Source organism: Salvelinus namaycush, chromosome 3 (assembly GCF_016432855.1).
Source record: "Salvelinus namaycush isolate Seneca chromosome 3, SaNama_1.0, whole genome shotgun sequence".
In the NCBI taxonomy this organism is placed as follows: domain Eukaryota; kingdom Metazoa; phylum Chordata; class Actinopteri; order Salmoniformes; family Salmonidae; genus Salvelinus; species Salvelinus namaycush.
The window spans coordinates 51135607-51151456 of record NC_052309.1 but is presented as its reverse complement, the minus strand read 5'-3'; the positions used below and the strand labels follow the sequence as shown (position 1 = coordinate 51151456).

At 43.8% G+C, this 15850-nt stretch overlaps 1 protein-coding gene across 1 annotated transcript in view; it reads left to right on the top strand.

Annotated features, from left to right (window-relative positions):
- Positions 1 to 15850, top strand: part of rad50 (RAD50 homolog, double strand break repair protein) — a 40621-nt gene that overhangs the window by 13763 nt on the left and 11008 nt on the right. Inside the window, exons 9-22 of the mRNA XM_038978339.1 lie at positions 841 to 1034; positions 1200 to 1406; positions 1657 to 1839; positions 2147 to 2304; positions 2409 to 2584; positions 4269 to 4506; positions 4885 to 5074; positions 9975 to 10101; positions 11289 to 11482; positions 11704 to 11814; positions 12379 to 12471; positions 12563 to 12676; positions 12841 to 12968; positions 14952 to 15176. Of these exons, the coding sequence (XP_038834267.1) occupies positions 841 to 1034; positions 1200 to 1406; positions 1657 to 1839; positions 2147 to 2304; positions 2409 to 2584; positions 4269 to 4506; positions 4885 to 5074; positions 9975 to 10101; positions 11289 to 11482; positions 11704 to 11814; positions 12379 to 12471; positions 12563 to 12676; positions 12841 to 12968; positions 14952 to 15176 (2338 nt within the window). The remainder of the gene's footprint in view (positions 1 to 840; positions 1035 to 1199; positions 1407 to 1656; positions 1840 to 2146; positions 2305 to 2408; positions 2585 to 4268; positions 4507 to 4884; positions 5075 to 9974; positions 10102 to 11288; positions 11483 to 11703; positions 11815 to 12378; positions 12472 to 12562; positions 12677 to 12840; positions 12969 to 14951; positions 15177 to 15850) is intronic.

Sequence of the window (15850 nt, the reverse complement as noted above, 5' to 3'; positions counted from 1 at the left end):
ACCCGACCTCAACCCAATTGAGATGGTTTAGGATGAGTTGGACCGCAGAGTGAAGGAAAAGCAGCCAACAAGTTCTCAGCATATGTGGGAACTGTTGAAAAGCATTCCTCATGAAAAACGCCAAGTGTGTAAAGCTGTTAAGGCAAAGGGTGGCTGCTTTGAAGCGCAAATATATTTGGATTTGTTTAACACATTTGGTTACTACATGATTTCATATGTGTTATTTCATAGTTTTAGTGTGTGTGTGAGAGAGGCGCGAGCACCAAACAGGCAGACAGATGGGCAATATTGCTGGAAATTAATTGGCAGATATTGATACATACATTTTCATACTGGTCCCCCTTGGGAATCGAACCCACAACCCTGGTGTTGCAAGCGCCATGCTCTACCAAGTGAGCCACACGGGACTGCAGTTGCCAGAAGCTTTGTTTATCACAGTTTGCATGCAACACGTGAAAAAATGCATGTACTTTCAGAACGGATTGGCAAGCAACTCATAGGTGGGCTGCGATCTACCTGTTGGAGACCCCTGCACTAAACCAGGTTTTCCCAAACTCTGACCTGGGGCCTCTCCTGGGTGCATGTTTTTGCCCTCGCGCTACACAGCTTTTTCGAATAACCGACTCATCAAGCTTTGGTTATTTGAATCAGCTGTGCAGTGCTAGTGCAAAAACCAAAATGTGCAGCCAGGGGGGCCCCCCAAGACCCGAGTTTGGGAAACCCTGCACGAGACGGATGTGTATTGGTTGGTCTACACACGCAACCAATAAACCTAACAGATCATGTTGAATATCATTAGTGGTGCTACTCTGATATGTTGTGTTTCTCTCCTCCGTTAAGGTCGTCTCCAGCTGGAGGCTGATCGCCATGCCCAGAACATGAAGGCTCGTGACTCCCAGGTGAGAGTCCTGGCAGCCTATCTGGAGATGGAAGGCTACGACCGGTCCCCCTTCAATGACAGACAGCTGCAGAGCTTCAACCGCCAGGTCAAAGAGAGACTCGACCAGGAGACTGAGGCCGCCAACCAGGTCATGGTAAGAGAAAGTCCCGTCCCCACAAAGTTTGGAAAGATGCAGCTTTGTTCCATTGATCATGTTTAACGGTCAGGAAACGGGACCCTAAACTGACTCCTGGCCCTATTCATGTTGTGTAACTTTGTTCTTCCAAGCCATTCATCTGTATTCCAAACTGTGTTCCAGAGGGATATACAAGAGAAGGAGGCCATGAAGCAGCAGAGCATCGATGAGATACGAGACAAAAAGACTGGTCTGGAGAGGACCATGGAGCTGAAGAAAGACCTGCAGGTTAAGAAGCAGCAGGAGCTGAGGAACGTCAAGTCTGACCTGCATAGACTGGAGGGCTCCTCCTCCCGGCTGCAGGAACTGGAGACCGAGCTCACCAAAGCGGTAGGCGCACAACACATTGTCTGCGATTTTATCTGTGAATGTGTTGTTTATCCTCTAGATAAAGTTCCGGAGTGTTCACTAGATGTGGTTTACGCCTGGGTTTAAATGAGTGTCCCCGTAGATTTTTTTCTTAGACAACCGAAGGAACATCCAGAGCTGCAAACTACATGTTATAGTAGTAAATAGTAGTAGTTGGGGAAACTGAAGTGCATGATATTCCTGTGTGTATATCTGTGGCGTCTCTCTGCAGGAGCGTGAGCTGGAGAGCGCGGTGCAGAGCTCCAATGTGGATGGGCTGAAGGCCGAGGTGCTGGAGCTCCAGAAGGACAAAACTGAGCTGGACAGCACACAGCGCCGGCTGGACCGTGAAATGGAGACCCTTAACACACACACCACCACACGCACACAGATGGACATGCTCAAGAAGGATAAGGTAGTGTCAGCTCAGAACAAGAATTAAAGATACCGGCATATGCTAAATGACATTGACAATCTTTTAAGCTGTATAATCTACACAATTGAGATGTGAGAAATGTGGTGAGCCCTGTGCAGATCAGCATTGTTGATTTTAACTATATATATATATATATATATTCAGTATAAACACAACTACCTGAGTATACAAGATGTACGCTTCGTTGTTTAGTTTGTGGCCCAAACCTGACCCATGACAAGGAACAAGAGGTCACTCTCAACCTGGCCAATGGTAACATGAGCCTGTGGGACTCTAATTCCCTCAGACAGATAAAGAAGATCAGGTGAGGAAGATCAAGTCGAGGCACAATGAGGATCTGGTGTCCCTGCTGGGTCACTTCCCTAAGAAGAGGGAGCTGGAGGACTGGATCCACGCCAAGTCCAAAGAGATCAACTCCACCAGGGAGAAACTGGCCAAGCTCAAGTGAGTGCTTCTGTCAAACACGGCCAAATGAATACAGTATCTGCTCTGTGTTCGTGTTGTTACAGTAAGAAGTTGCTGAGGTCTATGTGATTCTGTGCTGGCAGTAAGGAGCTGGCGTCGGGGGAGCAGAATAAGAGCCACATCACAGCAGAGATCAGGAGGAAGGAGCAGCAGCTGGCCAGCTATGAGGAGAAGATGTTCAACGTGTGTGGCAGTCAGGACTTCCAGCAGGACCTGGGCAAGCTGCAGGACGAGCTGGAGAAGACCTCCAAGCAGAGAGGTAACTAACAGGCCCACGAGTTGGATATGAGGTTTAATTTATACCGGGGGTATTGTAGCTTTTTGTGATTAAATGTATCCCCGTACTGTGAGGTGTTTGTTGCCGGCCATGGATATATATACACAGTACCAGTCAAAAGTTTGTGTACACCTACTCATTCAAAGATTTTTCTTTGTTTTCTATTTTCTACATTGTAGAATAATAGTGAAGACATCAAAACTATGAAATAAAACATGGGATCATGTAGTAACCAAGAAAGTTAAACAAATCAAAATATATTTTATTTTAGTAGCCACCTTTTGCCTTGATGACAGCTTTGCACTCTCAACCAGCTTCATGAGGAATGCTTTTCCAACAGTCTTGAAGGAGTTCCCACATATGCTGTGCACTTATTGGCTGCTTTTCCTTTACTCTGCGATCCAACTCATCACAATTGGGTTGAGGTCGGGGGATTGTGGAGGCCTGGTCATCTGATGCAGCACTCCATCACTCTCCTTGGTCAAATAGTGCTTACACAGCCTGGAGGTGTATTTTGGGTCACTGTCCTGTTGAATAACAATTGATAGTTCCACTAAGCGCAAACCAGATGGGATGGCGTATCGCTGCAGAATGCTGTGATAGCCATGCTGGTTAAGTGTGCCTTGAATTCTAAATAAATCACTGACAGCGTCACAAGCAAAGCACCCCCACGCCACCACACCACCTCCTCCATGCTTCACGGTGGGAACCACACGAGGAGATAATCTGTTCACCTACTCTGCGTCTCAAAAACACAGCGTTTGGAACCAAAAATCTCCAATTTGTACTCATCAGACGAAAAGACAGATTTGAATCGGTCTGATGTCCATTGCTCATGTTTCTTGGCCAAAGCAAGTCTCTTCTTATTATTGGTGTCCTTTAGTAGTGGTTTCTTTGCAGCAATTTGACCATGAAGAACTGATTCACGCAGTCTCCTCTGAACAGTTGATATTGAGATGTCTGTTACTTGAACTCTGTGACGCATTTATTTGGGCTGCAATGTGAGGTGCAGTGAACTCTAACTTATCCTGTGGTGGTCCTCATGAGTCAGTTTCATCATAGTGCTTGATGGTTTTTGAGACTACACTTGAAGAGACTCTCAGAGTTCCTCAAATTTTCCACATTGACTGACCTTCATGTCTTAAAGTAATGGACTGTCATTTCTCTTTGCTTTTTGAGCTGTTCTTGCCATAATAGGGACTTGATCTTTTACCAAAGAAGGCTATCTTCTGTATACCACCCCTACCTTGTCACAACACAACTGATTGGCTCAAATGAAGGAAAGAAATTCCACAATTTAACTTTTAACAAGGCACACCTGTTAATTGAAATGCATTACAGGTGCACCTCATGAAGCTGGTTGAGAGAATGCCAAGAGTGCAAAGCTGTAATCAAGGCAAAGAGTGGCTACTTTGAAGAATCTCAAATGTTAAATCAAAATATATTTTATAATTTTTTGGGGTTACTACATGGTTCCATTTGTTATTTCCTAGTTTTGAGGTCTTCACTATTATTCTACAATGTAGAAAATAGTTTATTTTTAAATAAGAAAAACCCTGGAATGAGTAGGTGTGTTCAAACTTTTGCCTGGTACTGTATATTTTCTGATCTGTTTTAAATAATGTCAGATATTATGAACCATGTCTGTGTGTGTGTGTGCGCTCAGCCATGCTGGCGGGAGCTACAGCCGTGTACACTCAGTTCATCAGTCAGCTGACAGAGGAGGGCGAGCCCTGTTGCCCCGTGTGCCAGCGCATCTTCCCCTCGGAGGCTGAGCTCCAGGACGTCATCAACGACATGCAGTCCAAGCTGCGCCTGGTCCCTGACAAGCTGAAGAACACCGAGCAGGACCTGAAGAGGAAGGAGAGGAGGAAGGACGACATGATGGCTCTCAAACCTGTCAGGTTAGAATGAATCGGGGAGTACTAGCTGCTTGTGCATTTTCATTGTAGACGATAGGCTTTTGGATTAGGTTGCAATTCTTCCACTAGATGGTAGTGGAAGGAGAGGCACACATCTTGATCAGGCAGCCGCTGCACATAACCTGTGAGAGAGGATCATGTTCTGGTACTTCATAATAGATGGATGTGAAGGTAAAAAACATATGTCATTTTGTATGGCTTGCTGCTGTTTGACTGGGGCAGAAAAAATATCACTCAAAACTGTTGTAAATGTCCCATTATCTTAACCCTTTCTCCACCTAAGCCATATGCTACTCTCGTCTCAGTTGATCCACATGAGTAGCTGACCCAGGCCCTGTTCTGTGCTGTGGTAACCACCAGGCAGTCTATTGCTGAGCTGCAGGAGAAGGAGCTTCCTGAGCTGAGGAACAGGCTGCAGAACGTGAACCGGGACATTGAGAGGCTGAAGGGGGATGTGGAGGAGCAGGAGACCCTGCTGTCCACTCTGATGTCAGAGGAGGACACAGCCAAGGCCTGCCTGCAGGACATCTCCCTCATGGACAGATACCAGGTCAGACCACATAACGATTAACAAAACACGGCCTGTGTGGTCTTCATTCTTAATGTGAAAGTCACCATATAGAGATGTCAATGTTTTTCTCTGTTTCTTTTAGGGATGGGCTAGGTTATTCGAACATCCAAACGGTCGTAGTATTCGATTTCTTGCGAGTATTCTTTCAAAAAATATATATATATATGCAGTGCATTCGGAAAGTATTCAGAAGCCTTTACTTTTTCCACATTTTGTTACGTTACATCCTTATTCTATAATGGATTAAATACAAAAATGTTTTGTCAAAGCGAAAACAGTTTTTTTTTTTTTATATATATAAAAAAAAAAATAGAGATACCTTGTTTTTGTTTTTCCAGACCCTTTGCTATGAGACTCGAAATTGAACTCGGGCGCATCCTGTTTCTATTGATCATTCTTGAGATGTTTCTACAACTTGATTGGAGTCCACTGGTGGTAAATTCAATTGATTTGTAAAGGCACACACCTGCCTATATAAGGTCACACAGTTGTCAGAGCAAAAAACCAAGCCATGAGGTTGAAGGAATTGTACGTAGAGCTCCGAGACAGGATTGTGTTGAGGCACTGATCTGGGGAAGGGTACCAAAACATTTCTGCAGCATTGAAGGTCCCCAAGAACACAGTGGCCTACATCTTTCTTAAATGGAAAACGTTTGGAACCACCAAGACTCTTCCTAGAGCTGGCCGCCCGGCCAAACTGAGCAATCAGGGGAGAAGGGCCTTGGTCAGGGAGGTGACCAAGAACCTGATGGTCACTCTGACAGAGCTCCAGAGTTCCTCTGTGGAGATGGGAAAACCTTCCAGAAGGACAACCATCTCTGCCGCACTCCACTGATCAGGCCTTTATGGTAGAATGGCCAGACAGAAGCCACTCCTCAGTAAAAGACACATGACAGGCCGCTTGGAGTTTGCGAAAAGGCACCTAAAGGACTCTCAGACCATGAGAAACAAGATTCTCTCGTCAGATGAAACCAAGATTGAACTCTTTGGCCTGAAAGCCAAGTGTCATGTCTGGAGGAAACCTGGCACCATCCCTACAGTGAAGCACGGTGGCAGCATCATGCTGTGTGGATGGATCAAGGGAAAGATGAACGGAGCAAAGTACAGAGAGCTATTGATGAAAACCTGGTCAGGACCTCAGACTGGGGTGAAGGTTCACCTTCCAACAGGACAACGACCCTAAGCACACAGCCAAGACAACACAGGAGTGGCTTCAGGACAATTGTCTGAATGTCCTTGAGTGGCCCAGCCAGAGTCCGGACTTGAACCCGATTGAACATCTCTGGGAGACCTAAAAATAGCTGTGCAGCGAGGCTCCCCATCCATCCTGACTGAGCTTGAGGATCTGCAGAGAAGAATGGGAAAAACTCCCCAAATACAGGTCTGCCAAGATTGTAGCGTCATACCAAAGAAGACTCGAGGCTGTAATTGCTGTCAAAGGTGCTTCAACAAAGTACTGAGTAAAGGTTCTGAATGCTTATGTAAATGGCATATGGTAGTAGGTGTCATGTGTACCAGTTTGAGTGTGTCAAGAACTGCAACGCTGCTGGGTTTCTCCACACAATTGTCCCGTGTGTATCAATAATGGTCCACCACCCAAAGGACATCCAGTCATCTTGACACAACTGTGGGCCGCCAACCCTGTGGAAGGCTTTCGACACATAGTCCATGCCCCGAAGAATTTAGGCTGTTCAGAGGTTCATAGGGGGTGCAATCAATATTAGGATATATTATTTTTTGTACACTTAGTGTATACATTGCCTAATTTCAGTTTGACAACAAAGCAAATTATATAAGAATTTTTGTTTAAAAAAAATGTTGCTTATAAAATCCACTAATTGGTTTTTACTAGTTGGTTAAATTACTTGGAATTCCATTTATGATTTTTTTTTATTTATTCGTGAGCCCAATGCGCTGTTTCTTTACAGAGAAATCAAATAATTCACGATATTAATCAACTCAAGAACTATGTGGGACTCTGGGCTGAAAGGAGTTGTAGTTTTTATTAAGCAAATATTCAACCTAGTTCAGAGCAGAAATGTGGTAATTGACTGCAATGACCGGAATCTGTTACGCCTGTTTTTTCCGGCTCAGGCGGAGATAGTTCATGAAATTATGCCTTATCATCTTTGATGAACTAGTAAAAGGATTTCGTTAGACAGCTCTGCAGCTAGCCTAGTGAAATAGAATGACTAAAGACAGAACAGTGTGGGAAGTAGAGGGACGTTATCTGGCTGCTACTGCTTGAGCATAGATGAGATGATGACTTAATAAGTAATATACAAAATTTAAGAGAAAAAAAATTCATAGTAATTTCCTATTTTTCTATTGATGTCTACCCATGTGGGCCTGACAGAGACAAAGGAATATTTTCAATGTTTTGGCAACTGAATGTAGGGCTGGGTGGTATGGCCAAAATATGATATCACAGTATTTCAAGGGGTCTCTCTATTCTGATTGGTTGACATTTAATTGAATGGTATAAAACAAAATTCTGCCTTCATCAATTTCTGCATTTCCTGCACTCATTTGAGATCATTTCCACACTGCCTCGTAGGGCTGAACGATATGGGGAAAGAATCTAGGCCTTATTTTTAATCGAATGTTACAATTGCCATTTAGATCTAAACACTTGGGTGAACTGTTGGAATTATGGAAAAATAATGTTAGAAGATAACAGTGGTCCGGCCTCTCAAGTGGCGCAGGGGACTAAGGCACTGTATCGCAGTGCTAGAGGCGTCACTACTGACCCGGATTTGATCCCAGGCGGTGTCGCAGCCTGCCACGCCCGGGAGACCCATTAGGATGCGCACAATTGGACCAGCGTCGTCCGGGTTAGGGTAGGGTTTGCCCGGCCAGGATGTCCTTGTCCCATCGCACTCTAGCAACTCCTTGTGGCGGGCCAGGCGCATGCGCGCTGACTTCGGTCGGCAGGTGTACGGTGTTTCCTCCGACATATTGGTGCGGCCGGCTTCCGGGTTAAGCGAGCAGTGTGTCAAGAAGCAGTGCGGCTTGGCAGGGTTGTGTTTTGGAGGACGCATACCTTCGCCTCTCCCGAATCCGTACAGGAGTTGCAGTGATGGAACAAGACTAACTACCAATTGGATACCACGAAATTGGGGAGAAAAGGGCAACAACACAAAAAATGTATATCACAGTGGGCACTTTGAATACAGTGTTTGACATTACAACGAATGAAAATGCCAGGGAGGATTTGTTGTGACAGGGTAGGAACCAAAGTGTTGGTCAGAGTTTCCTAGGGGATCCTATAATCTTTGGCTATGTAAAAAAAAAAAAAAAATCTTAGCTACTTCATGTAGCTAACATATTCAGGCTTCGACTGGCTTCCAGGGCTCCCGGGTGGCGCAGCGGTCTAAGGCACTGGATCTCAGTGCAAGAGGCATCACCACAGTCCCTGGTTCGAATCCAGGCTGAATCACATCCGGCCATGATTGGGAGTCCCATAGGGCGGCACACAATTGACCAAGTGTCGTCGTGGTTTGGCCGGGGGAGGCCATCATTGTAAATAAGAATTTGTTCTTAACTGGCTTGCCTAGTTATATTTTTTATTTTTATAATTCCTTTTTGATATTGATATTATTGCACAAACATGCTGATTTAGGCCTACACAATCATTGTATCAGGCTGCATAGCTAGCTATGTTTAGTCTGACTCAGTACATTTATTAGCTTGCTAGCTAGTTAGCCAGCTTGCTAGCTACACTTGTGGATTTATATTAAGAAGCAAAGTGGAAACTGCATTGTAGTCATCAACATTGTTGCATGTGGTGCATTGACCACGCAGACTGAAAGCAAGCGTCTCGTGGTCGAGCAACAACAAATGCGCTCCTTGAGTGCCAGGGGGCGGGGCTTGGTTTGTGTGGAGATCGGCGTGGAGAGAGATGACTCAAGTAGCGGAGTAAGCTATAAAAATAGACGTTACACAGCGTATCACATTAAACAAACCAAACATTCGAATATCGTTATAGAAGGTAAAGCAAAAACCCAAACCTGTCCGTGCATCAATACCGTTATATAGTAAAATACAGTATACTACCCAGTCCTTATTGGATGTTCACTATTTCTGGCTTTGGAATTTCCATTTAAAAAGCTCTAAGATAATTGTCATTATTTCATAATACATTTCATGTAAAACAAAAAATGTAACTTCAATCGAAAACCATGTATTGTTTTTATAACTGAAACCGAACCGCCCTAGAAAAGCACTAATTGCTCAGCACTACTGCATATTGCACCTTCAACAATGAAAAGGCTTTGTATAAAATAAAAAAATCGGTGACATTGCTATATAGCCTACAAGGATAGACCCATTTACATTTGACATTTTAATAAAATAACAGTTTTATGACCATTTTTATGAGTGCGTCCCATTTAAAAAATGAAAGACGTACTGCTAACTTAGCTGGCTACTGTAGCTAGCTAGCTTCTTTACATCAATCTGATGTGGTCAAGACAAGGCACTACCAGATGGTATGATACATAACCTATGGCAGCAACAACTTGTTCTAACTAGCGCGAGTCGGTTTGGCTACTTCATCTTCCTCTGTCTCCGTCCATGCAACACACACCTGCTCCTCTCCCGCCGCTCCCCCACCCTTCTGCTGAAACAAGCAGCGCACCGGCTCTCTCCCGAGTCGCGCAGGCAAGTCCCCATTTTAAGTTTCCAAAAAAAGTTATAATACATCTTTGAAACGCATGTATTTCGACTATCTGGATATCTGGGGGGGACAATTCAAATAGTGAAATAATTTCAAATTGCCATCCCTAGTTTCTTTCTATGCATCTCTCTTTACCCTCCTTCATTCCATCCTTGACTGTTGTGGTAACCTCCTCTGTCTGTGTGTGTCCTTGGTCTCCAGCTGGACCTGAAGGATGTGGAGAGGAAGATAGCCCAGCAAGCTGCCAAGCTGCAGGGAGTGGACCTGAGCCGCACCATTCAGCAGGTCAACCAGGAGAAACAGGAGACCCAGCACCGACTGGACACAAGTACGACCTGCCTGGGGCTAGCTAATGTTACACTGGGGCCTCCTCAGCAAGACCTGTTGAGCAACTGTAAAATGCCAGACTGGAAGTTGGATTTCCTTATAGTTTATCTACTTTAGCTGTTAGTGAAGGGAATTGTTGTTCCTTCATGTACATATTACATCTATGATGGCATTCCATAGCCTATAGATCAATTCAGTATAGGTGAAGCGGACATCAGTCGGTCATAGTCACGTGATGAAGTAGCCCCTCGTGCAATCTTCAAAACCAGTGTCTGCCCTCGGCTCAAGAGGGAATTTCTTCTTGGTCTAAGACTTCAGCAATGGTGGAACAAGTACAAAATTGTCATACTTGAGTAAACGTAAAGATACCTTAATAGAAAATGACTCAAGTGAAAGTCTCCCAGTAAAATACTACTTAAGTTATAAAAGTATTTGGTTTTAAATATATATCAAAAGTAAATATAATTGCTAAAATATACTTAAGTTTCAAAAGTAAAAGTATAAATCATTTCAAATTTCTTATATTAAGCAAACCAGACTCCACCATTTTCTTAATTTTTTTAATTTACCGATAGCCAAGTGCACACTCCAACACTCGGACATAATTTTCAAATTAAGCATGTGTGTTTAGTGAGTCCACCAGATTAGAGGCAGTAGGGATGACCAGGGATGTTCTCTTGAAGTGTGTGAAATGAACCATTTTCCTGTCCTGCTAAGCATAAAAAATGTAAGGAGTGCTTTTGGGTGTCAGGGAAATGTATGGATTAAAAAGTGCATGATTTTCTTTAGGAATGTAGTGAAGTAAAAGTATAAGTTGTAAAAAAAATATATAAATAGTAAAGTACAGATACCCCCAAAAAACTACTTAAGCAGTACTTTCAAGTATTTTTACTTAAGTATTTTACACCACTGAACTTTGGTTGTTCCCGCAGGAGACCAGGGTTCATATCCCGCGTGTTACATTGGCGCCCAATGTGGGGTGGTCTGTCGTGGGGAAGAAGTTCAAATGGGGGTGAATGTAGCTGTCGTGACTCGCCTGTTAACTTCAAAGCCTCTTGGTCTAAGACGTTGGTTGCTCACGTGGGAGACCCGGGTTCATATCCTGTGTGTTACATATTATGATATACCTATCTATTCCACCCTTATACTGTATTACTATGAATTCCAATGTTATTTGATTCATTGCAGCGTCCAGCAAGATGGAGCTGAAGCGTAAACTGATCCAGGACCAGCAGGAGCAGATCCAGAGCCTGAAGAGCAGCATGAACGAGACCCGGGCGGAGAAACTGCAGATCTCCAGTAACATGCAGAAGCAGCAGCAGCTGGAGGAGCAGTGTGTGGAGTTCACCACTGAGATTCAGGCTCTGCACAGAGAGATCAAGGTAAAACTCCACTCAGTTTCCTCAGACAGGTCACTGCTCTATCTGGAATCCTACTAAAACCTCAGTGTTGGTAGAACTGTCTAGCAGCAGGTGGTTTGACGGTTATAACATCTTTTCTCCTGTATTGGCTGTGATGTTTTGTAGTCTTGGTAATAAGAGAAGGTCATGGTGTATAGCTTTATCAGTGTATCAGGGTTGTCTCCTCCCTGTGTTGTGCTCAGGAAGCTAAGGAGCAGGTGTCCCCTCTGGCCACCACCCTGGAGAAGCTGCAGCAGGAGAGGCTGGATTTGATGGAGCGCAGGAAGCAGAGGCAGGAGGAGGGACAAGAGAAGGTACCACCACCTCTTTCTCTTTTGTATTATTTAACAGTCCAACATTTCTTGCTAATACTTTCAAAGTGCTAATGGAGGACTGCATATTAAGTCTGAAAACAGTGTTCCTCCAGTCACTAGAGGACTTCATGTCTATCGCCTACTAACCTCGTCCCCAGGCTATTGCGCATATAAGCCTGGTACATCAACGATTCAAAGTTGGTCATAGTGAGTGTGACCATAGTGAACAAAGTATGTAATTTAATTTGAGTGAAATCGCACAGCTGCGAGGCATGCCGCTGTACTTGTGGTGTGCTCGCGTATGTGGAGGGTTAGGGGGGAGGTGTTGTGGGAGACGATTGGTTGGTAGATTAAACCAATGCCTATGTGGCAGGAATTTTTCCCGGTATTTCTCTATTGGCTAACAAAGGCCAAGTTTGACGTGTTGGTCCACCAGACTCTTCGCACATTTGTGCGGAAGTGTCTGGGAACAGGTTTAATTGCATACCATGTCTCAATCATGCCAAGATTATTATTTATTTCAAAATAGCACTTCTAACCACCTGTTAATTCCCTTCATCCCAGATAAATAGCATCAAAGACAAAGTTAAAAGCATGGCCGCCTATGAAAGAGAGATTACCAGATACACAGAAGAGGGCAAGGATGATTACAAAGAGGTAAACATTGGTTCTGTTCTGTTCCTCATCCTGTCATAAGCATTGTCTCAAACTCTTTTGACACATTTGTCATGTGTTGTTTCTATTGAAGCAAAAAGAGGGGGAGCTCCAAGAGACCAACACTCAGGTCCATGAGGCAGAGAAGCAACGGGAGAAGATTAACAAAGACAGTGGAAACATCAGGCAGGACATAGACACTCAGAAGGTGAGCTCAGGTGGCATATCTATTTTCCCTAATTATGTCTCTCTCCTTTTGCTCCCCCATTCAGTAAGTTACCAGTGTGCTTTTATGAAGGAACAAAGAAAAGTGGTAATGTTGGGTGAAATCTGTGAACATGAGATCTGGGTGACTGTGTGATATCATTGAAGGTCCAAGAGCGTTGGCTGCAGGACAACCTGACGTTGAGGAAGCGCATCGAGGAGCTGAAGGACGTGACCAAGAAACGAGAGGCTGTGGCGAAGGATATGGGGAACATGCAGGTCCTGCAGCTACGCAAGTAAGAACGCCTCCTTGACCATGCTCACCTGGGAGTGGTCCCAAAACGCAACATGTTTAAACCCACCTATGCTTCTGATGCTAATCAGTGCCTCCCAGGTTCCATAAGATAATATGGAATTGATTGTATTATACCTGCCTGAATTTTGAACTAATAATCAGATGCTGGAATTTGGAATATGTCTTAAAAGATTCCATGTTGGTGGTGTCGGTTCATATGACCTTCTCCTTCTGGGTGGAGATGCAACCCTTGTAGGACTCCTGTTACAAAGTGACCCATCTGAAATACCTCCAGAATATACCCTAGGCCAACACAAGGCTGTAAGTGTGCCTTCTTCCCTGGTTACTAGTGAGCATAGGGAGTCAGAGAGGTGGTGGTGTCAGCTCATACAACCTTTTAACAGAGTATCTCTTTGGGGACACCAGTCCCTTTTAGAGGTTGACCGATGAATCGGAATGGCCGGTTAATTAAGGCCGATTGCAAGTTTTCATAACAATCGGTGATCAGCATTTTTGGACACCAATTATGGCCGTTTACATTGCACTCCACGAGGAGACTGCGTGTCAGGCTTGACTACCTGTTACGCGAGTGCAGCAAGGAGCCACGGTAAGTTGCCAGCTAGCATTCAACTTATCTTATAAAAAAGAACTATCAATCTTAACATAATCACTAGTTAACTACACATGGTTGATGATATTACTAGTTTATCTAGCTTGTCCTGCGTTGCATATAATCGATGCGGTTCCTGTTAATTTATCATCGAATCACAGCCTACTTCGCCGAACGAGTGATGATTTAACAAGCGCATTCACGACAAAAAGCACTGTCGTTGCACCAATGTGTACCTAACCATAAACATTAATGCCTTTCGTAAAATCAATACAAAAGTGTATATTTTTAAACCTGCATATTTAGTTAATGTTGCCTACTAACATGAATTTCTTTTAACTAGGGAAATTGTGTCACTTCTCTTGCGTTCTGTGCAAGCAGAGTCAGGGTATATGCAGCAGTTTGGGCTGGGTGGCTCGTTTCGAACTGTGTGAAGACCATTTATTCCTAACAAAGACGGTAATTTATTTGCCAGAATTGTACATAATTATGACATAACATTGAATGTTGTGCAATGTAACAGCACTATTTAAACTTAGGAATGCCACCCGTTAGGTAAAATATGGAACGGTTCCGTATTTCACTGAAAGAATAAACGTTTTTTTTTCAAAATGATTGTTTCCAGATTTGACCATATTAATGACCTAAGGCTCGTATTTCTGTGTGTTATTATATTATAATTAACTCTATGATTTGGTATTTGATAGAGCGGTCTGACTGAGCGGTGGTAGGCAGCAGCATGCTCGTAAGCATTCATTCAAACAGCACTTTCATGCATTTGCCAGCAGCTCTTCACTGTGCTTCAAGCATTGCGCTGTTTATGACTTCAAGCCATTCAACTCCCGAGATTAGGCTGGCAATACTATAGTGCCTATAAGAACATCCAATAGTCAAAGGTATATGAAATACAAATGGTATAGAGAGAAATAGTCCTATAATTCCTAGAATAACTACAGCCTAAAAATTCTTAGCTGGGAATATTGAAGACTCATGTTAAAAGGAACCACCAGCTTTCTCATGTTCTGAGCATGGAACTTAAACGTTTGCTTTTTTACATGGCAAATATTGCACTTTTACTTTCTTGTCCAACACTTTGTTTTTGCATTATTTAATCCAAATTGAACATTTCATTATTTATTTGACACTAATTTGATTTTATTGATGTATTACATTAAGTTAAAATTTGTCGTTATCACAAATATATAAAAAATTGGCCTATTAATCTGTATCGGCTTTTTTGGTCCTCCAATAATCGGTATCGTATCGGCGTTGAAAAATCATCATCGGTCGACCTCCAGTCCCTTTTATCACTGTAACATGAAATGTGTGAGTAGTATCTCTCTGAGTCCTCTGTCCCTCTCCCCTGGTTCTCAGTGAGCGCAGGGAGTCTGAGCAGCGCGTGGACGACCTGAAGAAGAACCGCAGCGTAGCACTGGGTCGACAGAAGGGCTTCGAGGAGGAGATCATCCGCTTCCGCAAGGAGCTCCGCGAGGACCAGTACGGCAAGGCTGACGAACGCTTCCGGGACAGGATGATCGTCATGAGGACCACAGAGCTGGCCAACAAGGACCTTGACATCTACTACAAGGCCCTGGACCAGTGAGTTGTTGACGGGGATGAGTGGGGAGAAGGGTGGTTCGGTGGTGGTGATAGGTCCATTTCCATTAAGACTCATGGTTGTAGACGCAGTCATGTGTGTTTGACTTACAGGGTGTGTAACCATACCAGTTCCTCAACAAGACAAAGGATTAGCCATTTAGTCTGATCATATACAGTACCAGTTAAAAGTTTGGACACACCTACTACATTGTAGAATAATAGTGAAGACCTCAAAACTATGAAATAACATATATGGAATCACGTTGTAACCAAAAAAGTGTTAAACAAATCAAAATATAGTTTAGATTCTTCAAAGTAGCCACCCTTTGTCTTGATAACAGCTTTGCACACTCTTGGCATTCTCTCAACCAACTTCACCTGGAATGCTTTTCCAACAATCTTGAAGTTTCCACATATACTGAGCACTTGTTGGCTGCTTTTCCTTCACTCTGCGGTCCAACTCATCCCAAACCTTCGCAATTGGGTTGAGGTAGGGTACTTGTGGATGCCAGGTCATCTGATTCAGCACTCCATCACTCTCCTTAGTCAAATAGCCCTTACACAGCCTGGAGATGTGTTGGGTTATTGTCCTGTTGAAAAACAAATTATAGTCCCACTAAGCGCAAACCAGATGGGATGGCGTATCGCTGCAGAATGCTGTGGTAGCCATGCAG